Source organism: Aspergillus niger (genome assembly GCF_000002855.4).
Source record: "Aspergillus niger supercontig An01".
Lineage (NCBI taxonomy): Eukaryota > Fungi > Ascomycota > Eurotiomycetes > Eurotiales > Aspergillaceae > Aspergillus > Aspergillus niger.
Window position 1 is genome coordinate 1,537,807 of NT_166518.1, and position 27,966 is coordinate 1,565,772.

The 27,966-nt window shown below is 53.9% G+C and overlaps 14 protein-coding genes and 1 non-coding gene across 15 annotated transcripts; 9 read left to right on the forward strand and 6 right to left on the reverse strand.

Annotated features, from left to right (window-relative positions):
* Positions 1-85: 85 nt before the first annotated feature.
* An01g06510 (uncharacterized protein) lies at positions 86-734 on the reverse strand (the record flags this gene model as incomplete). Its single annotated transcript, XM_059748788.1, has 3 exons — positions 86-223; positions 333-494; positions 684-734. 3 exons carry the CDS (start codon positions 732-734, stop codon positions 86-88), a joined length of 351 nt encoding a protein of 116 aa, XP_059603187.1.
* A 394-nt stretch (positions 735-1,128) lies between these two features.
* An01g06520 (uncharacterized protein) lies at positions 1,129-3,835 on the forward strand (the record flags this gene model as incomplete). Its single annotated transcript, XM_059748792.1, has 2 exons — positions 1,129-1,135; positions 1,200-3,835. The coding sequence occupies 2 exons, from the start codon at positions 1,129-1,131 to the stop codon at positions 3,833-3,835; spliced, it is 2,643 nt and encodes an 880-aa protein (XP_059603188.1).
* A 286-nt stretch (positions 3,836-4,121) lies between these two features.
* On the reverse strand, positions 4,122-5,411 carry An01g06530 (uncharacterized protein; the record flags this gene model as incomplete). The annotated part of the gene is made up of 2 exons (XM_001389041.3): positions 4,122-5,260; positions 5,339-5,411. 2 exons carry the CDS (start codon positions 5,409-5,411, stop codon positions 4,122-4,124), a joined length of 1,212 nt encoding a protein of 403 aa, XP_001389078.1.
* Positions 5,412-6,094: 683 nt separating this feature from the next.
* Positions 6,095-6,706, forward strand: An01g06540 (uncharacterized protein; the record flags this gene model as incomplete). Its single annotated transcript, XM_059748799.1, has 3 exons — positions 6,095-6,205; positions 6,290-6,322; positions 6,572-6,706. The coding sequence occupies 3 exons, from the start codon at positions 6,095-6,097 to the stop codon at positions 6,704-6,706; spliced, it is 279 nt and encodes a 92-aa protein (XP_059603189.1).
* Positions 6,707-7,117: 411 nt separating this feature from the next.
* On the forward strand, positions 7,118-10,608 carry An01g06550 (uncharacterized protein; the record flags this gene model as incomplete). The annotated part of the gene is made up of 2 exons (XM_001389043.3): positions 7,118-10,104; positions 10,152-10,608. The coding sequence occupies 2 exons, from the start codon at positions 7,118-7,120 to the stop codon at positions 10,606-10,608; spliced, it is 3,444 nt and encodes a 1,147-aa protein (XP_001389080.1).
* A 405-nt stretch (positions 10,609-11,013) lies between these two features.
* On the forward strand, positions 11,014-12,530 carry An01g06560 (uncharacterized protein; the record flags this gene model as incomplete). The annotated part of the gene is made up of 3 exons (XM_001389044.3): positions 11,014-11,068; positions 11,137-11,967; positions 12,022-12,530. The coding sequence occupies 3 exons, from the start codon at positions 11,014-11,016 to the stop codon at positions 12,528-12,530; spliced, it is 1,395 nt and encodes a 464-aa protein (XP_001389081.1).
* Positions 12,531-12,856: 326 nt separating this feature from the next.
* An01g06570 (uncharacterized protein) lies at positions 12,857-14,294 on the reverse strand (the record flags this gene model as incomplete). The annotated part of the gene is made up of 3 exons (XM_001389045.3): positions 12,857-12,989; positions 13,124-14,078; positions 14,132-14,294. 3 exons carry the CDS (start codon positions 14,292-14,294, stop codon positions 12,857-12,859), a joined length of 1,251 nt encoding a protein of 416 aa, XP_001389082.3.
* A 152-nt stretch (positions 14,295-14,446) lies between these two features.
* On the forward strand, positions 14,447-15,144 carry An01g06580 (uncharacterized protein; the record flags this gene model as incomplete). Its single annotated transcript, XM_059748818.1, has 4 exons — positions 14,447-14,501; positions 14,584-14,677; positions 14,766-14,813; positions 15,066-15,144. The coding sequence occupies 4 exons, from the start codon at positions 14,447-14,449 to the stop codon at positions 15,142-15,144; spliced, it is 276 nt and encodes a 91-aa protein (XP_059603190.1).
* Positions 15,145-15,292: 148 nt separating this feature from the next.
* tRNA-Phe (GAA) lies at positions 15,293-15,365 on the forward strand. The gene has a single exon. It is a non-coding gene; the product is annotated as a tRNA-Phe (tRNA).
* Positions 15,366-15,656: 291 nt separating this feature from the next.
* On the reverse strand, positions 15,657-15,947 carry An01g06600 (uncharacterized protein; the record flags this gene model as incomplete). The annotated part of the gene is made up of 2 exons (XM_059748824.1): positions 15,657-15,730; positions 15,866-15,947. The coding sequence occupies 2 exons, from the start codon at positions 15,945-15,947 to the stop codon at positions 15,657-15,659; spliced, it is 156 nt and encodes a 51-aa protein (XP_059603191.1).
* Positions 15,948-16,351: 404 nt separating this feature from the next.
* On the forward strand, positions 16,352-18,526 carry An01g06610 (uncharacterized protein; the record flags this gene model as incomplete). Its single annotated transcript, XM_001389048.3, has 2 exons — positions 16,352-16,721; positions 16,776-18,526. The coding sequence occupies 2 exons, from the start codon at positions 16,352-16,354 to the stop codon at positions 18,524-18,526; spliced, it is 2,121 nt and encodes a 706-aa protein (XP_001389085.1).
* A 660-nt stretch (positions 18,527-19,186) lies between these two features.
* An01g06620 (uncharacterized protein) lies at positions 19,187-21,203 on the forward strand (the record flags this gene model as incomplete). Its single annotated transcript, XM_001389049.1, has 2 exons — positions 19,187-20,287; positions 20,334-21,203. The coding sequence occupies 2 exons, from the start codon at positions 19,187-19,189 to the stop codon at positions 21,201-21,203; spliced, it is 1,971 nt and encodes a 656-aa protein (XP_001389086.1).
* A 109-nt stretch (positions 21,204-21,312) lies between these two features.
* On the forward strand, positions 21,313-24,025 carry An01g06630 (uncharacterized protein; the record flags this gene model as incomplete). The annotated part of the gene is made up of 2 exons (XM_001389050.1): positions 21,313-22,572; positions 22,637-24,025. The coding sequence occupies 2 exons, from the start codon at positions 21,313-21,315 to the stop codon at positions 24,023-24,025; spliced, it is 2,649 nt and encodes an 882-aa protein (XP_001389087.1).
* Positions 24,026-24,179: 154 nt separating this feature from the next.
* An01g06640 (uncharacterized protein) lies at positions 24,180-26,073 on the reverse strand (the record flags this gene model as incomplete). Its single annotated transcript, XM_001389051.3, has 2 exons — positions 24,180-25,863; positions 25,916-26,073. The coding sequence occupies 2 exons, from the start codon at positions 26,071-26,073 to the stop codon at positions 24,180-24,182; spliced, it is 1,842 nt and encodes a 613-aa protein (XP_001389088.3).
* A 635-nt stretch (positions 26,074-26,708) lies between these two features.
* On the reverse strand, positions 26,709-27,959 carry An01g06650 (uncharacterized protein; the record flags this gene model as incomplete). The annotated part of the gene is made up of 2 exons (XM_059748847.1): positions 26,709-27,531; positions 27,598-27,959. The coding sequence occupies 2 exons, from the start codon at positions 27,957-27,959 to the stop codon at positions 26,709-26,711; spliced, it is 1,185 nt and encodes a 394-aa protein (XP_059603192.1).
* Positions 27,960-27,966: the final 7 nt, after the last annotated feature.

Below are 27,966 nucleotides of genomic sequence, written 5' to 3' on the forward strand. Positions count from 1 at the left end.
AGGATCTTCACTTGCAATTTCACTTTGTACATAAAATCTGCTTCATTGAGGCAGAGACGGCTCTGTCGCTGTTGTCTTCTCTCCCCTACGACCTGCTGGCTTGAAACTGTGCTGAATCGCGCTTGCTGCCAGCACTGTGGAGTTGTATTGCAATTTGTTGAAGTGTTTTGGAGTTACTTGGGTTGGAAGGATACTGGAGTTGTGGTGTTAGGAGCGAGTCAAGCTCCACAGCCGGAAGACCCGGATTTTGTTATGATTGACGTGGGATTAGCTATAAAATAGCAGACTTGCTTCCCGCTTTCGGCTATACTTTTAATATGTGACCTACTCACCCTCACCAAGGGGATATCAATCGTCCACAGTAATGCAAGACCGACGCGAGCCCAAATTGACTCGTCAATCCGCTCTCTATAGCCTGTAACTATAGCATTTCCCAATCCGGTTAAGACCAGCCACGCCGCCCTAATTTGGCAAGCGGTCAGACGCGCTGCAGGCTCCACGGCGGGCGAGCCAATAAGGCGGTGTCGAGGCGACAATATTCATCAGATAGAGCGATAGATTCACTTCTTCTGGCAGCAGCAGGAAGGGGACCACAAAATACCTGTCAATCCCCTGGCCCATGGTCTAAGGTCGGTGTTACTAGCTGACACTTACCGTCCCGCCATTCAGTCTCACCTTCTCACCTCCAGACCTCCCTCTACAGCTTCATCTTCCCTCCCCATCCATCCCGCCATCCAAATACGATTTATCACATAACTGCTCAGTACATTACGCTGTCCTTGTTGCACGGATAATGCTTATTGCAGCTGTCCCTGCTGCTGCTACTTCAACCGTCTGACACACACATACACACACCGATTGCGCGCGCCCGTCCCTCCGCCGATATGGTCTTCCTACGTCTACGAGTCAAGGTCTACCCGCGCGAGCAGGTTGCGCCTACGCCATCTTTCTCCTTCCGCTCGATCCTCGGTGATCGCGATCGCGATCGCGATGACGCTAGCCGCGGTACTAACGGCTCGAGCGGAGGCAAACCGGTGGCCTTTCTGCTTGTGCTTGAGAAACCCGAGGATATTACGCTGGGTGGACTGGCCGGGTTGATTCAGGATAAGTGGAGGAAGTTGAGACCTAATGCGGAGTAAGTGCATTGCTATCTGGCTTGTCTACTCTGTCGTGCTTGGCATACGTTACGTGTAATACAGACGGATCGGCTAAATCGCGTCACGTTAGACCTCTGGACATCAAGAAACTCCTCGACGACGATCATGAATCCGACGACCTCGATGCCGATATGACTGTCGCGGAAGTGTTTGTCGATAATGGCAGAGCTCGGCAGGATTTGTCCGACCAGCGGGGTACTGTCCGTGTGATACAGAAGCCTGGTCAATATGCCCCTGTGCGGTTCCCCTCCGTCACTCAGGACTGGGATGCCGCTGCGCAAAACTTTGAGCGCCAGATCCAGGTCAAGAAGGAGGCCGTCAAGAAGGCGATGGATCAGATCCCGACCATTCATGAAGAAGAGAATAATGAATATTCGAATGCTGGTTCTGTTAGTGCACGGTCGTCTGCGTGGAGTCCCTATGAGAACCGTCGGTCTGAAATCCCCGTTTCGTCTGTGGAAAAGGATGAGGTCCCAGGCTCGCCTGCGCCTTGGGATAAGAAGCCAGTACTGCATGAGGAGGATTCTCAGAATCAGGTTGGCAGCAGTATTGCGGCTACACCTTTGCATAAGCGCATGCAGAGCCAGGAATTGGGGGACTCCCCATCGCACACCCCGACGCCTGAAGAGCGCGCTGCGTCTAGACACAATTCCTCGCAAGGTTCCGCAAGACAGCCGGTCAAGGAGGCGACGGAATCGAAAGCTAATGGCTCGCACGAGATGGAGAGTATCGATGGATCTCTGTCGCCCTTGAGTACTCGGAAACCACCCCAGCGGCGACAAGTACCCGAACCCCAGCCGCCAGCCCCAGTTGTTGATGTTGACAGCGAGAGCGAGAGTGAGAGCGAAGACGAGAGCGAGGATGAGACAGGAGACGAAAATAACGAGAACGTGGCTCCCCCGTCTGCTCAGAAGAATAAGCTCCAGAATGGTGATGTCGAAATGCATGATACGGTGGAATCTACGGAGGAACAGCCACAGTCGAGTAACAGCAACTCGCGCAAGAGAAAATTGAGCCAGGACAGCTTCGAACCGAGCAAAGAGCCCCGCCTTTCTGAGCCAGGAAGCACGCATGCTACGCCCAAGGGCATCAAAGACAGCATGGTAACAGTTGAGGTGAGTCCGTATACTCCAAGCAAGCGCGCGCGAGCCCCATCAGTTGGATTTAGCCCCCGCCGAAGCTTCTTAATGCGTGCCCCATCCGCACCCCCAAAGCATGGTCTAGGCTTGGGAATCACAAGAAGCCCTCCAAACAACCGACTTACACGCTATTTGACCCAGGACTCGGCCGTCCCCCCACCCAACTTTCTGGCCCCTAATGGTACCCCGGAGATTCCCAGTAGCGCCCCTACTATCCGCCGTGGCTCAGTATCGCTTGCCCCGTACTCCACACCGTCGAAGGCCCAGGCCCCACTCGACAAAGTCAAGAACCTGCACTCGGCCTTGCGTAAGAGCTCCCCGGCTGAACGGCCGTCCGAACGACGATCAGTATCGTTCGCTGAGTCAGACGAGGTAGTGTTTGCCGGGTCTCAGCCAGTGCCAAAGTCGAACCCTCAGAGTACCTCTAAATCTCGAGCCAAGAGTTCAGACCCCGATAGGAGGACGTCCGACCCAAGCTCCATGGTCTTCCCTGCTTCTGTGCCCAAAGAGCGGCTGGACCAGCTCATGGAAGAAGCAAACCGGAAGATTGAGCAGGATAAACAATACGAGGAGAAGTTGCAGGCTAAGCTCCAGACCGCACGGGAGCAGAAAGCTAGTGCTCAGTATATTCGCAAGCTACAGGAACTGACGGACGCATGGACGGCTCTCAAGAAGGCTGAAAAGCACCAAAAGACGAAAACCGTAGCTCAGCGTAAGTTCGATACACTTCAGAAAGAGGTCGACAGGCTTGAGGCTACGCAGAAACCCAAGCCAGCTTCTGCTACACCACAGAAGAAACAGCAATCCACGACACCACGTACTCAGCCCACTGATGCCGTCAAATTGCCGACGCCGCATGACACGAAATTTGCAAGTGACAGCAAATCTCCAGCTTCGGAAAGCCATACTCAGCCTCAGAAGACCTCTCCGATGCAGATGCGGACCAGGTCAGCTAGCAAGCTGGACGCTTCCCCGAAGATTGTCCCCAGCGAGCCTCAGAGCTCCTTTGCTTCCGACAACCTGGACCTGCCACCCATGGACCGAACCGTTCACAGAGCTGGCTCGTCCAAACCCAGCGGAACACCAGTTCGTGCAAGCACGGTAAAATCGCCCGAAAAGGCTCCTAAGCCGTCTCCGCAGGCACCAATCGAGTTGTCGTCTGATTCAGAAGAGTCCGAGGAATCGGATTCGGAACCCGAGTCGGAGTCGGAGTCCGAGGAAGAGGAAGAGAAGAAGCCTGCGATCCGTCAAACAGCGTCGTCACCAGTGAAAGCCAACACCGCAACACCTTCCCAGGTGCCAGCCTCACAACCAGCTCCGTCGCAGACATGGGCACGTCCTTCAAGTGCAACGCGCACGACGCGCACGACACTAAAGTCATTGATCCAGAACCAGAAGAAGGAGCTGGAAGCGAAGACGCAGCCGAAACGCGCGGCGAACTCACAACCCCAGAAGCGAAGCGTGTACTCGCCGCCATCTGATGACAGTGAAAGCGAGAGCGAGAGCGAGAGTAGCAGCAGCGACAGCGACAGTGATTGAATCATACCTTTCTTCATTCGACCTTTTTTCCATTGACATTACGATTCTTCCGGGTGGTTGTATCATCATCATCATTGTCAAGCGCACTGCGTTGGCATTTCGGCTTTCTTTCTGCTATAGCGATGAATAGTTATTCCGACTCATTTGGACGTGTGTACCCAACAGCAGCATCCGGCGTGCATTGTATGTATGTATGTATTTGCCTAGCTCAATATTGAACAAGATAGTACTTTTTATCCCCTCACCCAAGTAGCAAACTAGTAGATACTTTTAAAATCAAGGCACATTAACCGCATTCTCCTTTCCCACCCCCACTCCCTCCCTTCCCCATAACCCCCTCCACCTCCCTAACCACCCAATTCCACCCAAACACATCCTCCACCTCCCCCGTCTGAATCCCCTGCAACAACCCCAACAACTTCCTACACACCGGGCCCCCTTCCCCCTTTTCACCACCACACTCAAACCCCCACTTATCCCCCTTACTCTTCATCGTAATACTCCTAACAGGAACCAACCCCGCCGCCGTCCCCGCCGCAATCACCTCATCAAACTCCCTAATCTCCTCATACTTGACGCTTCTCTTCTCCACCGTATACCCCAGCATCTTCTCCCCGATCTCCAACACCGACGCCGCAGTCACCGAGTCAATCACGTTCACGCTATCCGGCTGCACGAGCGTCACTTTCCCCTCCCCCTCCCCATTATTGTTATATTTCACCCCAATAAACGCACTCGTCGAAAACTCATCCACCTCCGTCCGCGTCTTACTATCCAAATGCAACGTTATCCCATACCCCTCTTTGTAAGCTGCCATGCTATGTCGTTGCACTGGAGCATAGTTGCCCCCCGCTTTGGCGCTCCCTGTTCCCTTTGGGGCCGTGCGATCGTACTCTTCGAGGATCAGCGCGTCCACGGCGGATATCCCGTGGTACAGGCCTGTCGGGGTCACGAAGACGGCGAAGGTGAATGTTTCGGGGGGCGTTAGGGAGATTTGGGGACTGGAGCCGAAGACGAGGGGCCGGATGTAGAGCGCTGAGACTCCCGGTTTCTCTCCTGACGTGGGTGTGAGCGTTGTGTGGTGCGGTGGGACGTATTCGGCGTTGGAGGCCACGGCCAGGTTCACGGCTGAGAGGAAGATGGGGGTTGGGATTGGGGGGATGGAGAGGATGGTGGAGGAGTGGGCGAGGCGGGTGGCGTTGAGGGTTGGGCGGAATATGGTTATTTTGTCATTTCTGCTGCTGTTATCGTTGGTAGTTGTGGTGGTGGTGGCATGGCGAAAGGCTTTCAGGCCTTCGTAGGCTTGTTGGCCGTAGTTTAGGGCTGGGGAGAGGCCGTGGATGGAGAGGTGCGGGGATTTGATTAGTTGGGGGGTGCTCCAGGTGTGGGTTTGGGGGGTGTAGGTGCATTCGACGTGGTAGTTTACTAAAGTATTGGAGATGGGTTATTAGTGGGTTGGTGAGAGGAATTGAGGGGGAGGGGGGATTAGGAATGGGGGCATACCGTCGCGCACTTTGAAGCCGATGTTGGTCCAGTCGATGGAGCGGGTTGGGGGTGGGGGGAAGGGGGTTGTCATCTTGTCGTAGTGTATGTTGTATGGAGGGATAACTAGGGTGGTTGATGGAAGAGAAGTAGAAGATTAAGTCAGGGATAGAATAGACTACTGTCAGATTATAAGATAGATAGTTATACGAAGTAAGGTAGCAAGCAGCATATGGCAGGAATGCAGTGCATGTGGCATGCCGGAATCGAGTCTACTGGAGTCCCCTCTGCAGCGTCTGCATCCGTACCTAATGCACCACCATTACTGAAATTCCATCATGCTACATCATGAGGAATGTGGTTCCGCGGCTGGATGCAGCAGTCAAGTTAATTCCATCCATGGGTCGCAGTGCAGTGCATCTCTCCGCATTTCGGCTTTTATCCCCGCAAACTTTAGTATCCTGCTAGTCGGGTGGGGGGTATTGTCCATTAGCAGCATCCTCGAAGTAGAATACGGGATCAGCAATTAGATCAGCTGTCAGGTGTTTGACTTTTGCTTGCTGGTCTAGAATTTGCAAGCAAGTTACTAAGACAGTGCACTACTACTACTGCGTGAATCGTCGACTTGGCTAGAATCTATGAAAAGGCCCGCTAGCAGGACACGGTCCATGTTCCCATCCCGCTCTGCTCACCGATCCAGCATTTCCAACTCCTTGAATGGCAAAACTTATTCTAATCCACTGGTTTGTCTCACGCCAAGCAAAGAAATACCGAGGGATGGATGACTGCTTACTGCTGACAGGGTTACTGCCCTCATACCTCGTCCGTGCATCTGGCTTACGCGAGATATTACCCTTCGTTTGTGTGCTGATCAACCCTAAGTACAAAGTACCTCAGTGACTGAACTGAGCCTTGCATGGCACAATAACTAGTTAGTGGATTAATATGGGCAGTGGCTGGACCTGGAGTCAGGCCGTGGCGATAACACCATCGCTTGTCGATGTGGTGAGACCTTTAGTCACAATCGCACCCTTGATAACACTCTCGATAGTACAGAGTACCCTTGAAATACTGAAACAGTTTCTCTTATTGAGTCACGCCCTTTTTCCTTACGCAACCCAGTGCTGTCATTCCTTATTTAGTAAGCTCTCTGCTGGCATATGTAGTTATCTGCAAAAGTCAGAACAAGTCAGATTGTCTGCTGCAGAGTGAAGTGTGAACTGGCTATATTTGGGTCCATCTCGGCCCGCGCAGGAGAGTATGGGGGGACGGGCTAGAGTGGATATCTGCCGCGACGGGAAGAACAAAGATCGCTACACTACCAGGGAAGAGACAGCGATCAGCGAAGGAAGTAGAGTAGTAGAGTATGATGGCGGAATAAGTGAATAACTGTATTGTTGGAGATATATTACTTTTTTTTCTGAATACATTATGTTATGTCCAGAGGAGACAGAAACTCAAGGAAGGAAAGGGATTTGCCCCTGTCTTACCTGTAACTGGGAATCGACTAGCCCGTGTCGGGAATCCATCCCCGTCCCGATGCAAAAGTCGCAAACGCGTCAGCACATCACGTGCGCACAGCCTCCCCTCGATGCCCCCAATCCAATTCATCCATTCTATTCCATCCTATTCATCCGCTCAATGCTGCCCTTCAATTGCCCATCTGCTCTCGATTCTTCTTCCTTCTCTTTTGGTTCCTCCCACGCGGATTTTACCAACTGATGACACGCCCCGTGCCATCGGATCCCTCACTCTCCAGCTTCTCTCTCCATCTGGCCCACTGTATTGGAGTCCCTCAGCATGCGGTGGCGGCTGCCTGGCGCCCGGTCGACCCTTCCTGCCAGTGTCGCACTCCTCCTGCTCCCCGTTCTTGTTGCTCCGCAGCAGTGGCATGAACATCAACATGAGCTCTCCTCCACCGTTTCCGTCCCTCTCCGACCGACTGGTTTCACCTCCGGCGTCGATACCCCTCCCTCTTTCGACGTGAAATCCAACGATGCGAGCGCCCTAGCAACCCTGGCTCTGGCCGGCTCTGGCCGCGCCGTTCGAGCCCCTCCTGCCCAAGCCAGCAGCTCTACCGCTGGCCTGGCTCCGCAGCTTCACGCGCGGTCCCTGCAGGACTGGGAGGTTGAGGACTTTGTCCTGCTGGCGACCGTCGACGGTTCCATTCACGCACGCGACCGCAAGACCGGTGCCGCTCGTTGGGCCCTCGAGGTCCCGAGCAGCCCTATGGTCGAAAGCCTCTACCACCGAGCCAATCGCTCCAGCTTCGACCGTGCCCAACCAGAGGACGACTTTATCTGGATCGTCGAGCCGAGTCAGGGCGGAAGCCTCTACATCTACAGCTCGGGGCCAGAGGCAGGCCTCCAGAAATTGGGATTGACTGTGAAGGAACTTGTTGACGAAACGCCTTACTCGGGGACTGACCCGGCCGTTACTTATACGGCACGAAAGGAAACGACGCTGTATACCATCGATGCTCGCACCGGAAACATTCTGCGGGTGTTTAGCTCTAGAGGTCCCATTTCGTCAGGTCAGGAATGTCGAAAGGTTGATGGTCTGGATGTGGATATGGAAGAATGCGAATCCCCTTCGGGTACTCTAGTCCTTGGTCGTGTCGAATACACGGTAGCCATCCAGAACACCGAAACCGGTGATCCAATCTGCACTCTCAAGTACTCGGAGTGGACGGCCAACAACCGGGATATGGACCTCCAGAGCCAGTACCTCCGCACGATGGATCAAAGCCATATTTACAGCATGCATGATGGTGTAGTCTTAGGCTTCGATCATTCACGGATGGACCGGCCACGGTACACCCAGCGATTCTCGAGTCCGGTGGTCCGCGTCTTCGATGTTGCTCGTCCGGTCAGCGCCGACTCATCTAACGACCCTACTCCACTTATTCTACTCTCGCAGCCTCTACAGCCTCCTGACCCCGACTACGGTACGCTTGACGATCGTGATGAAAGAGTATTCATTGATTACACCGAGGGTGGTGGTTGGTATGCCATGTCGGAGGCCACCTACCCGCTTGTCACCGGGAGAGCCAAGATGGCTCAATGCTACGAAAAAGATTACCTCCGCCATGGTCAACCCCTAACAAGTCTGACCCCGAGTCAGCAACAAGATGCACTAGCAGGAGTCCATTCTTTGAACGGCCCACGCGTCGTCCGCCGTCACATCCCCAGCATTTCTGGCCCCTCGTCAGCCGATATGTCCAATGACACGCCTCGGGAGTTGATCTATAGCTCATCGGACTTGGCACTGCCTCCGGCTCTACGCCACAGCACCATTATACGGAAGGGCTGGGACAATGCCATTGATATTTTTGTGACGCTCTTGCTTCTGTTTTTCGGCACCTTCATCTGGTTCAATTCTCATCACATTCAGGAGCTTGCTAAGCAGAAGCTGGATCTGAAAAATATCATGGCCTCGTACGGACAGCCGCCCATGTCTACCCCCTCAACTCCAATCGTGGAAGCCCCTCATTTGAAACGCGAGGCTAGCCCTAATCGCATGGCGAATCTGACTGTCGACATGAATGTTTCAGGAGAGCAGCCGCAGGGTGGTGACTCGACGCCAAGGCCCAAGAAATCCCAGAACTCTCTTGCGCCCGACACAACTCCACGCGTACGCATCCGGGAACCGTCTCAAGGCCCAGATGGCGATGACGATGTGGACGAGCTCAATCTACAAGACGGTGAAAAGCCTAAGAAGAAGGCTCGCCGCGGTCGTCGTGGTGGCAAGAATCATAGGCGGGGCAAGAAGCCCAATAGCGACAGCGAATCCAGGGACCCGGCCGATCGCGTTGTTGATGAAGTGAACAAGCTTCAACCTCAGCCTCGCTTGGAACCCGATGTACAGCTGGCCCGGACGGTGTCGCATGAGATCATGGAAATGGATGGCGTTCTCCAGATCGGCCGTCTTAGGGTGTTCACTGACGTGGTCCTGGGACACGGCAGCCACGGGACCGTGGTGTATCGGGGCTCGTTCGATGGACGCGACGTGGCTGTCAAGCGCATGCTGGTAGAATTCTATGATATTGCATCCCATGAAGTGGGCCTGTTGCAAGAAAGTGATGACCATGGCAATGTGATCCGGTACTACTGCCGAGAGCAGGCTGCTGGTTTCCTCTACATTGCTTTGGAGCTCTGCCCGGCCTCTTTGCAGGATGTGGTTGAACGTCCATCAGATTTCCCGCAGTTAGTCCAGGGCGGCTTGGACCTGCCGGACGTTCTGCGCCAGATTGTGGCAGGTGTTCGCTATCTTCATTCTCTTAAGATTGTGCACCGCGATCTGAAGCCACAGAACATCTTGGTGGCGATGCCTCGCGGGCGTACTGGTTCACGCTCCCTGCGGTTGCTGATCTCGGATTTCGGCTTGTGTAAGAAGCTCGAAGACAACCAGAGCTCCTTCCGCGCAACTACGGCACATGCCGCGGGTACCTCAGGCTGGCGAGCCCCTGAATTGCTGGTAGACGACGACATGAGCCCGGCTATGCAGGGTAGCGAGTCCCAACACACCGAATCATCAGAACCAGCTGTGGTGGATCCTCAAACCAACCGGCGGGCTACTCGAGCTATCGACATCTTCTCTTTGGGCTGCGTCTTTTATTACGTTCTGACGCGGGGGTGCCATCCTTTTGACAAGAATGGCAAGTTTATGCGCGAGGCCAACATTGTCAAGGGCAACCACAACCTCGATGAGCTGCAGCGTCTGGGCGACTATGCCTACGAGGCTGAAGATCTAATCCAGTCCATGTTGTCGCTTGATCCTCGACGACGGTAAGTCGATGCTCATTACGTGCCATGCATAGTACTAACTTTTCTAGACCCGATGCGAGCGCTGTGTTGACGCACCCGTTCTTTTGGCCTCCATCTGACCGTCTTAGCTTCCTCTGCGATGTCTCGGATCACTTTGAATTTGAACCGCGGGATCCTCCTTCGGACGCCCTTTTGTGTCTCGAGTCGGTCGCTCCACGAGTGATGGGCCCGGACATGGATTTCCTGCGACTACTGCCACGGGACTTTAAGGATAATCTCGGCAAGCAGCGTAAGTACACGGGATCGAAGATGTTAGATTTGCTGCGAGCCCTCCGGAACAAGCGCAACCATTACAACGACATGCCGGAGCATCTCAAGGCACACATCGGCGGGTTGCCCGAGGGGTATCTTAATTTTTGGACTGTGCGATTCCCCAGTCTTCTCATGAGCTGCCACTCCGTCATTGTGGAGTTGCGTTTGACGCGGTCCGACCGTTTCAAGCGCTACTTCACGGCGACTGACTAGGTGGTGTTCACCCACGTAGACAGTCATTTACTTGTATACATGCATATCTAGATGACATATGTCACAATCAATAAGTTATACGAGTCTTACTTATCATTCTATCAATGGGAATTCATGCTGCAGAGTCGTCCGGTAGTGTGGGCGGGGTAGTCACGTGTCTAGTCTAGTGACCGGGGAAGCCCTCAGCGATGAGTCATGGAAAGCGCTGATTGGCCCAAGCGCGTTATCTGGAAGCAGCCTAGCGTCCCCGATGTCGCTGGGGGGGAGTCACAGTCATCGCCAGGACGGTGTGATTCAGACTTGCCTAATTCAGCCAGCCAGTCCCGTCGCTGTCCTTTATCAACACCGTCAATTCTTTCTTCTCTTCTTTCCATCCATCCAATCTTCACTATACACACATCCAAAATGAGCGGTAACAAGGCTGTCGCTGAAAACATGCTCTGGGGAGGTCGTTTTACCCGTAAGTACACCAATCCCCCCTCAATGCCTCTCAATGGCACAGCGGCTAATGTTCTCGTCCGGCTGCAGAGGGCCTCGACCCCCTGATGGTGCAGTACAACATGTCCCTGCCCTACGATCGCATCTTCTGGAAGCAGGACATTGCCGGCTCCATTGCCTTTGCCCGGGCCAACCACAAGAACGGCATCCTGACCGCACACGAGTTCGCTGAGATCGAGCGCGGCTTCAAGCAGATCGCCGAGGAATGGAGCACCAACACTTTCGTCGCCAAGGAGAACGACGAGGACATCCACACAGCCAACGAGCGCCGTCTTTCCGAGATTATCGGCAAGGAGATTGGAGGCAAGCTGCACACCGGCCGGTCCCGTAACGAGCAGATTGCCACGGACATGCGCTTGTGGCTGCGGGATGAACTGCGCAAGCTGGAAAGCTTCCTGTGCGATCTCGTCAAGGTCTCCATCGCCCGTGCGGAGTCTGAGCTCGACTACATCATGCCCGGTTACACTCACTTGCAGAAGGCCCAGCCGGTCCGCTGGAGCCACTGGCTGCTGTCCCATGCCACCGCCTTTGCCAGCGAACTCCAGCGTCTGCGTGAGGTCATCAAGCGTGTCAACCGCAGTCCCCTGGGTACTGGTGCCCTTGCAGGAAACCCTTTCCAGATTGACCGTGAGGCCATGGCCAAGGAGCTTGGCTTTGACGGTCTGCTCTACAACTCGATGAACGCTGTGGCCGACCGTGATTTCGCTATGGAGACCATGCAATGGGGCAGCTCCTTCATGCTCAAGATCTCCCGCTGGGCGGAGGATCTGATCATTTACAGCAGCTTGGAGTTTGGCTTTGTTCGGTTGTCCGATGCTTACTCGACCGGTTCGTCGTTGATGCCTCAGAAGAAGAACGCAGGTCAGTGCCCCCTTGATTACTATAACACGCAAATTTATACTGACTTTCTCAAAGACAGCCTGGAGCTTCTGCGTGGAAAGGCCGGTCGTGCCTTTGGCCAGATGGCCGGTCTGATGTGCACCATCAAGGGTCTCCCTACCACATACAACAAGGATCTTCAGGAGAGTGTCGAGCCCCTGCTCGACCACATCAAGACTGTCGGAGACAGCATTCAGATCGCCACTGGTGTTCTCTCCACCCTCACTACTATCCCCGAGAAGATGACCGCCGCGCTGGCGCCGGAGATGCTGGCCACCGAGATTGCCGATTACCTCGTCCGCAAGGGCGTGCCTTTCCGCGAAGGCCACCACATCTCGGGCCGTGTTGTTGCACTGGCCGAGAAGCACAACGTGCCCATGGACACCCTGTCTCTGGAGCAGCTGCAGACTGTGGATGCCCGGTTCGACGAGGGCGTCCAGGCCTGCTTGGACTACGAGCGTGCTGTTGAACTGAAGGATGCCGTTGGTGGTACCAGCCGCCGGGCTGTGTTGGAACAGACCGGTGTTCTTCGCGCATTGTTGTAGGCGTTTTTTGGTTTTTGGGATGGTTGGTTACGGTAAAAGTTAGCGATGCTACGGGATAGAGATTTGTATGATATCCATAATTCAATGATTTATTAGACGACATCGTTCATCATCCTCACTGCCGTAGTACAAGACCAAAAAGTAAGTCTGATCTATCTAGTGTGTAGTAGAGTGACGATTAAGATGGAAGTAAGGGCGAAGGGAACTGAAGCCTCTTCAGTTGCCTTGGCCTGCATTGAGTTGACACACCGGTTCTCTTCTCCAATCAGTATTCCACTCTTATCCTTGGGTCTTTCAAGAATTCTGTTGCATAATCCCAAGCCGCTTCACTCAGTGTGGAAGTGGCCTCCGCTATCTTCCTTGGTGTCTTGATGGCTAGCTCTGTAACCAGGCTGAGTTTTCTTTTCAAGTTGTCGTTCAGTAGCCTTGTCGAGGTTGAAGGGAGTGAGTGCAGTAGTACTATATATCAATCATCTCCCGACAACCACAACTACCACTGCAGTGCACTTTAACTGGTCGAGTTAGTAGCGAGACCATCCTATTCCCCCTAAACCAACGATATAAAGTCAGTCTCATCATCACTCCCTACTTACTTAACTGGGACACCCCCATCATCCCACAACCCCAGCAAATCCCCCGGCACCCCCCTCCCCACGGCCCCATTCCCATCATCCTGATACACCCTCAACACCCCATCCCCATTATGCACCAACGCACACTTATGCGGCACCCCCCTCACAACCTCAAACACCCTCTCCAACACCCTCACCAACTTCCGTATCTTCTCCTCATTATCCCTCTCCCACTGCGCCAACCTCCCCTCCTTCTCCATATTCTGCGTCCGCGCGGGCAAAAACGTCCCGTCGGGCTGATACTGCCCTGTACACAGTATCGGAGTATGCGAGAACCACATCTGCGATAGGTTCTTGGAGTTATCGAGTCGTTTATTCACAGGGCCGGTTTTGATCTCGATGATGCGGTGCGGAGGGACGAGGGTGCCGGAATTGATTATATTTATCCCTGTGGGGGTTTGCTGGTTGGTATTATTGGGATTGGGAGTGTGTGGTTTCCCGGGCATGCATGCGTCTACTTCATAGCGAAGCAGGATGTGTATCCCGCCCAGGGTATACCGTACCACTCTGTTGTGGATGATGCTTCCGCGGATGTAGCGCGGCGTCCAGGTAGATGTTTTCTCGAAGGAGTGGCCGTAGCCTTCGAATTTGCCTACGAAGTTGGTGTTGGTTTTGCTGGATGTCCAGGTCGAGAAGAGTACTGTGGAGTGGATTACTTCGATGTTGATTCGGAAGGGCTTTTTGTTGGCGCTGACGAAGGAGAGCAGGAGGCGGAGGTTGCGTCGGTCGGTGATTAGGTCCGTTGTGGTGAGGTTTAATCTTGGTTTGGGGGTGGTGCTGGTGGTGGAGATGGCGCGGAGGAGAGGTTCCAGGGAGCATTTGGGAAAGATGTGGCTGTTGGGGTCGAGGATGTATTTTCCGGAGTCGGCGGGGATGAGGAGGGGGGTTGTGGGGGGTTTGTAGATGGGGGGTGTTCCTTTGAATCTATAAGTATCCGGGTTTGGGGGTGAATGCTGGGGAGGGATCTACCTGGAACTACCATGCTCTTTTCCTTCTTCGGAAGAAGGTTATAGGATGTGATTGTTTTGAGGTCCTTTTTGGTGCAGCTGATGCTGGGGTCTGGTTGGATGCTGTCTAAGGGGATCTCCCCGATGGGCAGGAGGAGGCCCTTTAGGAGGGGGATTTTGGGCATGGTGTGGTGCTACTTTGGCTGTTTGTTTAGAATTGGAAGTAGTAGTGGTGGGATGGAATGTAGATGAAGTCCGGATAGGTTGTGTTTGCTGGGCACACTACTAGCTACTAGGAGTGTAGAGGTATACGCAAGGCTCAAGCCGTGATCTGGCCATGTTACCCCGCAGCTCAGGGGATACACCAGCAACAAATCATGCCAGCAAATCTGGTAAGTTGAATGCGAGTGGCTGTGTTGTACTTAGTCCGTTTTGAATTTTCTTTGTGTCAGCTCTATTGAAGCATGAGTGAAGCGGATGAATGGGTGGGTTTAACGGCGATTGTTGCTTATTTGCAATTGGGGCCCCTTTTCTTCTCCACTTGGACGGGGCCAGAAGGAGCTCACATGTTATGACTTTGAACAAGGTATGTGAGACATCCTAGGATATGAGAGTTGGTTTCATTGGTCATTAGTACTTATGTATGAGGGGATTAGGTGGGTCAATGTGTTGTATGGAATCAGAACACTCGCAACAGTTTCCTTGTATGTTAATACATAAATAGTATGGATGTATATACTAGGGTCAGGGTCCTGCGGAACGCCAGATGAATCGGACACAGATCGTGCCATTGTTCAGATAGGCTCTTTAGCCGCCCGTCGAAACACTGTAATGCCTGGACCCTGCCGCTATTAGTGTCCAGTCGTAATGACAAGCGCTCATGATTGTTGGTGCCTAATCGATATGATAATTAATGTTACATTCACCCCAGCAGCTTCTGATATATAATGGGGCAGTGCTACAGATCAGCGATGGGGTAATTTCCAGATAGTGGGGCTCAAGTTGATGTTCGTCTCAGATTCTAGCTTCATTTAAGTGTATGAACTATGGGTAGGGCCAAAGTACCAGGAACAATGCTGGTGAATAGAGGTACAAAGTCAATGGCAGACATGGCGTTGTAAATTAGGTACACAAAAGCCAGGAGAATATAAAACTTTAAAGTGAGCAGTGTAACAAGTACTACGGGACGATGGCGCATCTGGGAGCGCGTCAGACTGAAGATCTGGAGGTGGCCGGTTCAAGCCCGGCTCGTCCCATTCTTTTTGGTTTTTTATTTCTTTTATTTTTTTTTTCCCCCTTTGACCATCCCTATCTATCTCTTTGTCGTTTATTCCAACCCTCTTCTTATGCTTACCACTCTTTCAATTGCGCACTACGAACCGTAGTTCATCACAGCAATCCGTAATTAGATGATATAGACTAATCCCAACAATCGCTATGGCACGCATTGGTATGTACACCGATCGCCCGCCCTACGACAGTCAAGCAAGGAGATTTGATCTGTTCCGCCTGTCCCGATGCTTATCTTAGGTTAACTGTCAGGATGATCAGCGGTCCATTATCTTAAATACGCCCAATGAATGGACCCTATCATCCTGTTTGGGGCCAAAGACGGGTGTACCTGGTAGGATCACAATAAAAATTGCATAGTCCATTTGCATGATAGAATGTAGCAGCATCGCTCGATTCAGTATCAAAGCACCCACTCTTTACCGCGCAACAGTTCCATCAGCGCCATTGCTGCTCCTAAACTAACCGATTGGTGCAGGCTGGTGGTAGCGCCGGAGGAACTCAGTCAGCGTTGGATGGCGATCGGGTCTAAATTTAGCTGGGGGCATCCGGCCCCGAAGGGTCCAGCAAAAGAAGCCTGAGCCCAACCAACAACCCTCTAGTCCCTTGTAGGCAACCTGCGTGAATCCATTGACACCCGCTTGGCACCTGCAAAGCCCGCCAACCAGATGGAGAAAAGCCTGGCCACTCCCTCCGGCGCCACTGACTCTTCCAACTTCATGTCCCCGTCAGACTTATATCCTGCGTGTGACTGTCGCTTTTCCTCCCGCTCAATCTCTCGCTAACTCCCCTCGACAACTCTGTTGCATTTCCCTATTTTGCCAGCCATTTGACGACATGTCAGATAGCACGCTGGTGTCAGTCGTTATCTGGAATCGCTAGTTGCTCACCCCCCGTCATTCGCTCCCATTTATCTTCACTTCCCCACCACCCCCTAAAGTGAGACGTGAGAATGCGCTGGTCAACGTGTCTTACCAGCGCCCTCCTCGCGTCTACAGCACCGCTGGCCGCTGCAACCAGACTCATTGAATCAAATGCTTTGAATATCTGCCAGGATAGCAACAATTTTACTGCCACCTACTTCAGCGTCCGCTTCACGCCCGAGAATCGTTCCTTGGTTCTGAGTTTCGATGGCGTGGCCGCCATCTCCGGCAAAGTTACTGCCGATCTCTCGGTCGACGTCTATGGCTACCAGTTGACTGGTGAGACGTTGGATCCGTGTAAAATGAATATAGAGGGTCTCTGTCCGATGAGCGCCGGTGCCATTAATGTCCAGAACGCCCCGGTCACAATTCCGGAAGATGTGGTGCGCCGGATCCCGGGTCTGTAGTATCCCGCGCATTGATTGTCTAATAGTATTATTAACAAAATTCTAGGTATCGCATACACTGTGCCAGACCTTGATGCCACCGTTCGGGTTTACATCAACTCCACGGATACCGGCACCAGTATTACATGTCTCGAAGCGACCTTGTCGAATGGAAAAACAGTCTACCAGAAAGGAGTCGGATGGACGACCGCGGTGATCTCCGGCGTCGGGCTTATCGCTTCAGCTGTTGCAGCTGGTCTGGGCAACTCGAACACTGCGGCCCATGTCGCCGCTAACGTGCTGGCCTTTTTCAGCTTCATGCAATCACAGGCCATGTTTGGGATGATCTCGGTCCACATGCCGCCGATCGTGGAAGCATGGACCCAGAACATGCAATGGAGCATGGGGATCATCCATGTTAAGTTCTTGGATACCATTTGTACCTGGTACCAAAGGGCAACTGGCGGTACGCCGTCGACTGTCTTGTCCGAGCTCTCGACTACGTCTGTTGAAGTTCTGAAACGAAAGCGATCTTTTGATGGCGTCACCAATGTGTTCAAACGACAATATGCCCAGTCGGAGACTGCCACTACCGGCACCACAGTGGTGCGGGGAATCGATCGTGTGGGGTTCAGGGCCGGCATTGAGGGCACCAATATCTTCCTCACCGGCTTCATCTTCTTCGTCTTTTTCGTCGCCGTGGTGATGATCATCGTCGCGTTGCTCAAGGTGGGAAGCCACTTTCTGGCGAAGAAAGGGAAGACCAAGACCGACAAGTTTGGCGACTTTCATGTGTCGAAAGGTATCCTCTATCGGCTCATTTTCATCGGATTTCCGCAGATGTGCGTCCTTTGTCTGTGGGAATTTACGCAGCATGATTCGGCAGCCGAAGTCGTTTTGGCGGTGATCATGTTGGTTTCCATGATCTGCACGCTGGGCTGGGCTGCCTTCCGAGTCATCATTCTCGCACGGAGGTCGGTAGCGATGCATCGCAACCCGGCCTATATCCTCTACTCAGACGAGGCATGTCTGAACAAGCTGGGGTTTTTGTATGTGCATTACCGAGCGACCGCCTACTACTTCCTCGTGTTCGCACTACTGTATATCTTCGTCAAGGCGATGTTCATCAGTCTGAGCCAGCCGGCCCCGGTGGTGCAGACGGTGGCCATGGTGATTATTGAGACCTTGGCGCTTATTGGGATCAGTATCGTGCGACCGTGGATGGACAAAAAAACCAATGGCTACAATATCGCCATCGCATCCATCAACTTTTTAAATTCCATCTTGTTGCTTTTCTTTTCCAACGTCTTCGACCAGCCCGGCATCGTGACCGGTGTGATGGGGGTCATTTTCTTTGTGTACAATGCCGCCTTTGCGCTCATTCTGCTCCTCCTCGTTCTTTACTCCGCCGTTAACGCTATCTTCTCGAAGAATCCGGACATGCGCTATCGGCCGATGCGGGACGACCGGGGGTCCTTTGCCAAGTCGGGGAGCCAGTTGATCACGGAGCTGGATGCGCTCGGCACGACTGCTCGGGGTGAGGGCACGCCGGAGATGTGGAACAAAGGCAGTTTGATCGACGACACTGGGTCTGTTGCTAGTGAGGGACTGCATCGAAGTCACCAAGATCCGGCCCGCGACACTGCTCCTGGTCGTGAGATGTCTGAGACGCCCGTCAGCCAGGCGAATTTGTTTCCCGTCAGTCGAGGGGGCAGTCCTGTTCATCGAGTAGCGTCCATGAATGCCGCAGGTGTGCGCCGCAGTCTGTTGAGTGACAGCGATACGGCATCGGCGACTCACCCGCATGCAAACCTATAGTGGATTTCCGATGAATAGGAGGTAGCAACTGAGGCGTTATTATGATGTTAAATGTATCTAAGTTATATCTTGCGCTTTCTAAATTTATTTCATGGTCTGGTTCCAAGCTATATGATTTTGTAAGTGCTCTCTGCCTCTGCATGGGAATAGTCGGGTGCAGTGGATCTTCAGCGGCGGGCTAACCCGACCCCCGTGGGGAATTGCAGCAAATGCAGCGAACAGATCCTGTGGACTGGCCATTAGGCAACACTCGGCATTTCCGGCTCTCGCGCGATCCCTCTTGCCGATTCTCCTCTCTCCCCAACTTTTCTCCTCATCGCGTCTCCTCTTTTCATCTCGAGGACCCATCGATTCCAGTCTCTTGTTCCATTGTCCACCTGCCGATGGCTGCCAAGTCATGCATTGCAGTTTGTCTGCCAACCAACCAACCAACAGCACGATCGCCTCACGTCCCCACGCGCGTCATTTCCGTCCATCACCGAACCTGAGTAGCAGTGGAGAACCAGCAGATATGCGTCATTCCTCGGAAGGATGATCTACCGATAACTTTGATCGTTGCTACCATCGGCTGCCATTGTACCGACTAAGCTTGATGGCCGATATTTAGCCGTGCAGAAAGCCAGCTTGAGAGACACCCAGTTTCACCAAAATCATCTCACAATGTGGTCTTCCTGGCTGCTGTCGGCCTTACTGGCCACTGAGGCGTTGGCCGTGCCCTACGAGGAGTACATCCTAGCCCCGAGCTCTCGCGACTTGGCTCCTGCGTCCGTTCGCCAGGTGAACGGTTCCGTCACCAATGCGGCCGCCTTAACGGGTGCCGGTGGGCAGGCCACTTTTAACGGCGTCTCGTCGGTGACATATGACTTTGGCATCAATGTTGCTGGTATCGTGTCTGTGGATGTTGCTTCCGCCTCCTCCGATTCCGCCTTTATCGGCGTGACCTTCACCGAGTCTAGTATGTGGATCAGTAGCGAGGCATGCGATGCTACTCAGGATGCGGGCCTTGATACTCCGCTCTGGTTCGCTGTCGGTCAGGGAGCGGGCCTGTATACAGTGGAAAAGAAGTACAACCGGGGCGCGTTCCGGTATATGACGGTTGTTAGCAACACCACCGCCACGGTCTCTCTCAACAGCGTCAAGATCAACTATACGGCATCTCCCACACAGGACCTTCGTGCGTACACGGGGTACTTCCACAGCAACGATGAGCTCCTCAACCGCATTTGGTATGCCGGTGCCTATACCCTGCAGTTATGCAGTATCGATCCCACTACGGGAGACGCTTTGGTGGGCCTGGGCGTCATCACCTCGTCTGAGACCATCTCACTTCCGCAGACGGACAAGTGGTGGACAAACTACACCATCACCAATGGCAGCAGCACCTTGACTGATGGAGCCAAGCGTGACCGGCTTGTCTGGCCAGGTGATATGTCCATTGCTTTGGAGAGCGTGGCTGTCAGCACCGAGGATCTGTATAGTGTCCGCACGGCATTGGAATCCTTGTATGCTCTCCAGAAACCTGATGGCCGACTTCCCTATGCTGGGAAACCATTCTTCGACACGGTTAGCTTCACCTACCATCTCCACAGCCTGGTTGGCGCTGCATCCTATTATCAGTACACTGGGGACCGCGCGTGGTTGACCCGGTACTGGGGTCAATACAAGAAGGGTGTGCAATGGGCATTGTCGAGCGTGGACAGCACGGGCCTGGCCAATATCACAGCAAGTGCTGACTGGCTGAGGTTTGGCATGGGGGCACATGTAAGTACACAGCAGAAGACAATCAGTGCAATGCTAATAAGAACAGAACATCGAAGCCAACGCGATTCTGTACTACGTCCTCAACGATGCCATCTCTCTCGCCCAGACCCTCAATGACAACGCACCCATCAGGAACTGGACCACCACTGCGGCCCGGATCAAGACTGTAGCAAACGAACTTCTCTGGGACGACAAGAACGGTCTCTACACCGACAACGAGACCACCACCCTGCACCCGCAAGATGGCAACTCCTGGGCTGTCAAGGCAAACCTTACCCTCTCTGCCAACCAGAGTGCCATCGTTTCTGAATCGCTCGCTGCCCGCTGGGGACCTTACGGCGCACCCGCCCCGGAGGCGGGTGCAACGGTGTCGCCTTTCATCGGCGGCTTCGAGCTGCAAGCCCACTACCAGGCTGGCCAGCCTGATCGCGCCCTCGATCTCCTCCGGCTGCAGTGGGGATTCATGCTGGATGACCCGCGGATGACCAACTCCACCTTCATCGAGGGGTACTCCACGGACGGATCGCTGGCCTACGCACCGTACACCAATACGCCGCGGGTGTCGCACGCGCACGGCTGGGCCACGGGACCGACGTCCGCGCTGACCATCTACACGGCCGGGTTGCGTGTGACAGGACCGGCGGGTGCGACCTGGCTGTATAAGCCACAACCGGGCAATTTGACCCAGGTCGAGGCTGGGTTTAGTACCCGACTGGGGTCGTTCGCGTCAAGCTTCAGCAGATCGGGGGGTAGATATCAGGAACTGTCGTTCAGCACGCCGAACGGGACGACTGGATCGGTGGAGCTGGGGGATGTGAGCGGACAGCTGGTGTCGGACCGGGGAGTGAAGGTGCAGTTGGTGGGAGGTAAGGCGAGTGGACTGCAGGGTGGAAAGTGGAAGTTGAGTAATAATTAGCGAAGCTGAATATATGACGACGTCGGTGTGATGCCTTCATTCCGGCAATATAAATGTCCCAGCACCTCTCTAGTTTATTTAAATCTACACCTCTATACTATCATTCATAATGCACCTCCCACTACCATCCTTCCTTTTCCTTCTCTCATCCCTCCTACTCACCACCACCACCACAACCCTAATCCCCTCCCCAGGAGACCGCATCACCATCCCAACCTGGCACATCCAACCCACCAACACCAACACCACCCCAAACCCACTCAACCTCACAACCACAACCCCCCACTCCACAATCTTCGCCGCCCTCCTCCACCCCCAAAACCAACCAAACCCCATCCTCCCCTACAACGAATCCACCATCTTCCACAGCACCACCCTCTCCCTCATTCCCACAACACCCTTCCAATCCCCCTGGCTCTACACCACCTCCCTTACCCTCTCCCCCCTGCTTTCCCACGAACAAATCCTCCTAACAACGCACGGCATCTCCTCCCGCGGAGACCTCTTCATCAACGGCCACCAAATAGCCTCTATATCTGGAGCATACAACGGCCAGGAATATGATATTTCTAGCCGACTGAAAGATGGAGAGAATGAGGTGGTGGTGAGGGTGTATCCGGTGGATTATATGAGGGATTTCGGGGTGGGCTGGGCGGATTGGAATCCTCCTCCGCCGGATAATGGGATGGGGGTTTGGAGGGGGGTGGGGGTTAGGAGGGTAAACGGGGTGGGGATGGGAGGGGTGAGGGTTGTTGTTGTTGGGGATGTTGATGTTAATGGGGAGGGGGATGTGAAGGTGAGGGTTAAGGTTGAGGTGAGGAATTGGAGGGATGAGAGTGTCAGTGTGGTGTTTATGGGGAGGGTCTTTCATGATGATACTAACGATAAAGGAGTGGAGTTTGCAAAGCCAGTGACTCTACGAGGAGGAGAAACCACCACCGTCGAAGCAGCAGTTACTATCCCGAATGCCAAGATATGGTGGCCTGCTACCTGGGGAAGACAGGATATGTATACCGTGCTTGCGAATTTCACCCTCGATGATGGGAAGTTATCTGATCGCGCGGAGTGCTCATTCGGGATTCGCTCTGTCACTGCTACGTTAACTGAACATGGCGATGAAAAAGATATCTCGTTCAAAGTCAACGGATATCCCTTCCATGTGCGAGGGGCTGGATACAGCCCCGACATATTCCTCCGGTTTGATATCGATCGCGTGCGCACACTCTTCCAAGCTGTGCTGGATATGGGACTCAACACAATCCGACTAGAAGGCAAGCTCGAACACCCGCAGTTCTATGATCTGGCTGATCGGATGGGGGTCATGGTGCTGGCGGGGTGGGAGTGTTGCGATAAGTGGGAGGCGTGGGAGGTATACTCCTACCCTTATCCCCCCTTTACCTCCATCAACCACATATACTAATAGATAAATAAAGTACAACACCGACCTCGAAAGACACTACCCCTGGACAACCAACGACTACCTAACCGCCTCCTCAAGTCTCACCCACGAATCCCTAACCCTGCAACCCCACCCATCCATCCTCGCCTTCCTCCTCGGCTCCGACTACCCCCCCAACACCCGCGCCAGCACCCTCTACACCACCGCCCTGAACCACTCCGACTGGACCAACCCCATCATCTCCTCCGCCTCCTCTCGAATCCACCCATCGGGAATGAAAATGCTCGGCCCATATGACTGGGTGCCCCCTAACTACTGGTACTCCGAGCAGCTCGGCGCCGCGTATGGCTTCGGCTCAGAGCAGGGTGCAGGCGTAGGGACCCCCGAACTCCCCAGCCTCCGACGATTCCTTTCTCCCCAGGAACTGGATACGTTGTGGAAAGAGAAAGATGCAGGGATGTACCATATGTCTCCCTCCGGATCGCAGTTCCATACAAGGGGTGTGTATAATGCTGCGCTGTGGGAGAGGTATGGTAAGCCGACTTCGTTGGAGGAGTATGTGTTTCTGGCGCAGGTGATGGATTATGAGGCGACGAGGGCTGAATTCGAGGCGTTTGCTATACGGCAGAATAGATCCGGTAGGGCTGCGACGGGGGTAGTGTACTGGATGCTGAATAGTGCGTGGCCGAGTTTACATTGGCAACTCGTTGACTTCTATTTGAAGAGGGGAGGGGGTTATTATGGAGTGAAGGTGGGGTGTAGAGGGGAGCATGTTACGGTTGATCACTTGAATGGGGATATCTATATCATAAATCACGGGATTGAGGGGAAAGAAGGGAGGGTGGTGGTGGTTGATGTGGTAGATCTAGCTGGGAAGAATCTATTTCATAGAGAGGTAGGAAGTGTGGAGCTGGGTCCGACGATGTCGAAGAAAGTCACCTCTATCTTCCCTTGGGTTGGAGATGGGGGATGGAATGGAGTGGTTTTTCTTCGATTAGTTTTGAAGAAGGATGGGGGAGAAGTGCTGAGTAGGAATGTGTATACTCTGCCTTCTCAACTTGACGTTCTGAGCTGGGATGAGTCGACGTGGTATACTACGCCTGTGAACTCTTATGCGAATTTCACGTCGTTGATGGGATTGCCGAGGGTAGAGGTGGTTGTCACTGGGGAGATGGGTGATGGCGGAGGGTTGAAGGTCACGCTGGTAAATCGGGATAAGGTACCGGCGTGGTTTGTGAGGATCGCGATGGTGGATGATGCTGATGAGGAGGTGGATGTGTGGTGGGAGGATAATTACGTGAGCGTGTTGGGGGGAGAAAAGGTGGTTGTGAGTGGGAGGGTGGATGGAAGGGTAGGGAAGGGGAGGATGAAGGTTGTGGTGGAGGGAGGGAATGTGGTGAGGAGGGGATGCTATATTTCTTAATATGCTTCAATGTTTGAATAATTCTTTAGATAATTGTGATTGTATTGATGAGTAGTATCCACATCTATCTCAAACTATGTGTATCTAACTACCATCTAAGACAAAACTAAGAAATTATGGCCAGCATAATACCCAGCTGCAGCAGCAGCAGCACCTAGAACTGCTTCACCGTCTTCTGCAACCCCCCAAACCTCAACGGCTTTCTCGTAAACTTGTCCGGCTCCTCCCTCGCCCCCTTCTTCCAATAATCAAACTCCATCCACACATTCTCCTTCATCTGCTCGTCCATCGCCTCGAGGAATTCTCCCAGATCCGGACTCAACGGAATCACTCCCGTCTCAAGCACATACTGATCCCACAACTTCAACAACACCTCCATCCTCTCCGGCTCATTCTCCGCCAGATCGTGCACTTCTCCCGGATCATTCCTCAGGTTATACAGCTGCCAGCGCTCTGGTCCCTTCGGTTTCGGGATATACACGATCTTCCAGTCGCCGTAGCGCAGGGCCGCACGACCACAGGTCTCCCAGCCCTGGATGAAGTCCTCTGGGTGGATGCGCGCGGCGCTGCCATTGGCCCAGGGGTAGATGGACTTCCCGCGCATAGGAACAATTTCCCGTCCCTGGTATGTCGGTGCGGGGTGCTTGAGGCCGGCCATGTCCAGGATCGTAGGGGCGAGGTCCATGACAGTGGCGAATTGGTCTGTTATAGCACCGGCCTGAACCTGAGGGGATGTCTGTACTGAAGTAGGGAATCTAGCAAGGAAGGGAACGCGAACGCCTCCCTCGGTAGTGTATGCTTTATACAATCTAGACGGGGCGGTGGCTGCCTGCGCCCATCGCGGTCCGTACCAGATGAAGGAGTTGTAGTTGCCCAGGTTCTCGAGCGAATTATCGTAGTATTTCTGAAGATGAGGGAGGACACCACTCTTCACAAGAGGGTAGGCTTCGTAGGCTGCGCCCTCGGCACCGTTGTCGGACATGAAGCAGACGAACGTGTTGTCCAGCTCGTCAATAGAGGCGAGATAGTCGACGACCTTGCCGACGTTGGCGTCGATGCACTCGACCATACCGGCGAAGACTTCCATCGCGGTGGAGGACATTTTCTGTTCCTCTGGGGAGAGCTCAGACCAGGGCTTGGCCTCGTCTTCCTCTGCAACCACAGGATGAGGCTCGACGCTGTCGGGAATCATGCCGAGGGCCTTGAGGCGCTCAAGACGGCGTTGGCGCAGGACATCAGGACCCTCATCGTAGACACCGCGGTAGTGGTCGATGTACTCGCGGGGAGCTTGCAGGGGCCAGTGGGGTGCTGTGAAGGGGAGATAGGCGAAGAAAGGCCGGTCATCGCCGCGTTCGTGCCAGTCTTTCAGGTAATCACGCATCTTGTCGCCGTAGCCATCGGACGAGTACCATCCATCAGGGAGCTTCTTGACGTAATGGTCGTCTTCCGTGTGCAGGGCGATGTAACTAGCTTCGAGGAAGGTGGGAGTCTCATCGGTGCCTTGGAGCTGGGGCTCATAGGCATAGTGGTTGGAGCAGGCAGGGAGGTGGGCAAGAGAACGGTCAAAGCCGCGACGGTAGGGAGAGCGCTCTGGGGTAAGACCCAGGTGCCATTTGCCTGCCATCAGGGTGTGGTAGCCTCCGTCGCGGAGGACTTCGGGGAGAGCGACAACGCGCTCGTTGAGATAGCCTTCATATCCAGGCATACCGCGCTGAGGAGCGGTGCTCATGCCGCCGCCCTTGGGGTCATTCTGACCGGAGATGTTGGTCCATTCGACGAGGTTACCCAGACCGGCGATGTGATGATCGGTACCGGTCATGATCATGGCACGAGTGGGACTGGATTAATTGTTAGACACTGTTGAGAGTATAGTGGCAGGAGAGGACATACGAGCATGCTGCCGCAGCGTGAAAGTCCGTAAAGCGAACGCCCTCTTGAGCCAGACGGTTGAGATTGGGAGTGCGAATCTCTCCTCCAAAGCAACCAATGTCAGAGAAGCCCAGATCATCAGCGACGACCACGAGGAAGTTGGGGCGTTTCGGAGCCATGATGTATAATATGGGCAAGAGACTAAGATGTAAGCTCACAGCTGAACTCACAGCTGACCAGAAGCGAAGACAGGGGTATTTAAGTGGCATCTACCCCGTACTACGCCATCGGCTCTCGGCTGAGGCACGCGGCCTCGCCATTAACCGCACCAGAAACCAGAATGATGGCAGAAGAGTATCAGATGGAGAGGGGCATCACCATCCGATTGGCAATCCAAGTGAGGAGACGGTCAATCCGCATGTTGGAACCAATCAGTGAATCACGCCATGGTCCCCGCTTCTCACGCACTCGGCTGTCGGCTGCCTTGCCTCTTGCGATCATAGTCGGATGATCACTGGAATTGCTGTCTACTCAATCAGCAGGGTGGCAACTGACCGGAAAAGATTTGGGATAGAGGCAAGTTGCCCGTTTTTGAGGTGCTTTGCATCGCTGGTTCACGCTTACTTAACAGTGGCGGGAGAAGCACCCGCTGTAACGGTGTTGTCGTACAACCCTCACTACCATTTATACTGCCGACCCGTGATCTTCAATGCTTATCGGCTATTATCTTAGCAACGCTTGTCTACAATCAGATAGTACTGACGGATTACTGCCAGATATCAGGAATGCATATTATCATATCTTTGGGTGGAATCTACTCATCCCATACCACACTGCTCAACCCCGTCGATGTACCGACCACCCCCGGTTCGCCGATCTGCACATTTGCCACCTCATCCCCCAGCTTTCCAGTCTGCGGGTCCCGCGCTACGATCGCAACGTTCGACGACGATTGATCGCCAATCGCAACCAAATCGCCCGCCTGGTTAATCACAAAAGTGCGGGGAACCGTGCCATACGATGAGGTGAGTTCGTTCAAGGTGATCGTGTTATTCGAAGAGTGGTCCAGATTTGCCATTGAATCGTTGGGGGCGAAGCCTTGATCACTCCGGATCGACACATACAAGGAATTGCCCGCTTGACGGATTTCTGATGGCGTGGCCCCGTCCGGTAGCTGGCCTTCGGTGTACGGCTCGAAGGACTGGAACTCATCAAAGCCGAGACAGCCATCGGACGTGTAGGAGACCGTGAACCCTTTGAAGTGTCCGTCCAATTCATCGACAATGTACAGGACTTGACTGTCCTGCTGCCGAGTCTTGAGTTGTCTGGTGAGTGTAGAGTGCTCCGTCTGCCAGAAAAGGCCGTGTCTCGGTCCGCTCCCCTCTGGATAAGAGAGGTCAGGACAGGTCCCATCCAATTCACCGCTAGACTTGTCGATGGCGTACACGCGGACGAGATCCGCTCCCAGATCCGGCACGAGTATAAACGATCCAGTTGGGTCCAGGAGGACTTGGTGAGGATGGGGCGCATTCTGCTGCGGGTTCTGTTTGGTTTCGGAGAGGTTGTAGCGGAAAACCTGGAGGTTCTCATCTCCCTGATTCAAAGGAAGACGGAATGTCGACATCGCGGAGCCACCACTGCAACCGTTAGATACAACCACACGCCGAAGTCGAGGAACATACTAGTGAGCGATAGCTAAATACTGAGTGCCGTCATCACCGCTATAGAAGATACTGTTCACGCCGCCTCCAGGTGCCGCGGCAGTGGCTATCTCCGTTAGGGTGCCGTCCTCGTCGGCCGCCAGAGTGGTCAGAGATCCGTTGGTGGACGCATCGCCAGACTCATCAGAGCAGTATAGAATGCGCGAGGCCGAGTCAAAGGTCAGCCAGCTGGGCATCGAGCCGCAAGTCTTTAGCGAGGAGGCGATGGACAGGGAGTAGGTGTCGTCGCTGCGCTGGAGGGAGAGACTGTAGACGGAGCCGTCATAGTGGGTAGCGTAGAGGTTGGTTGCTGTGGCCAAGGGCAGACATGTTGCCAGCCAACTGAGAGCGAAGTGTCGACCCATGTTGATT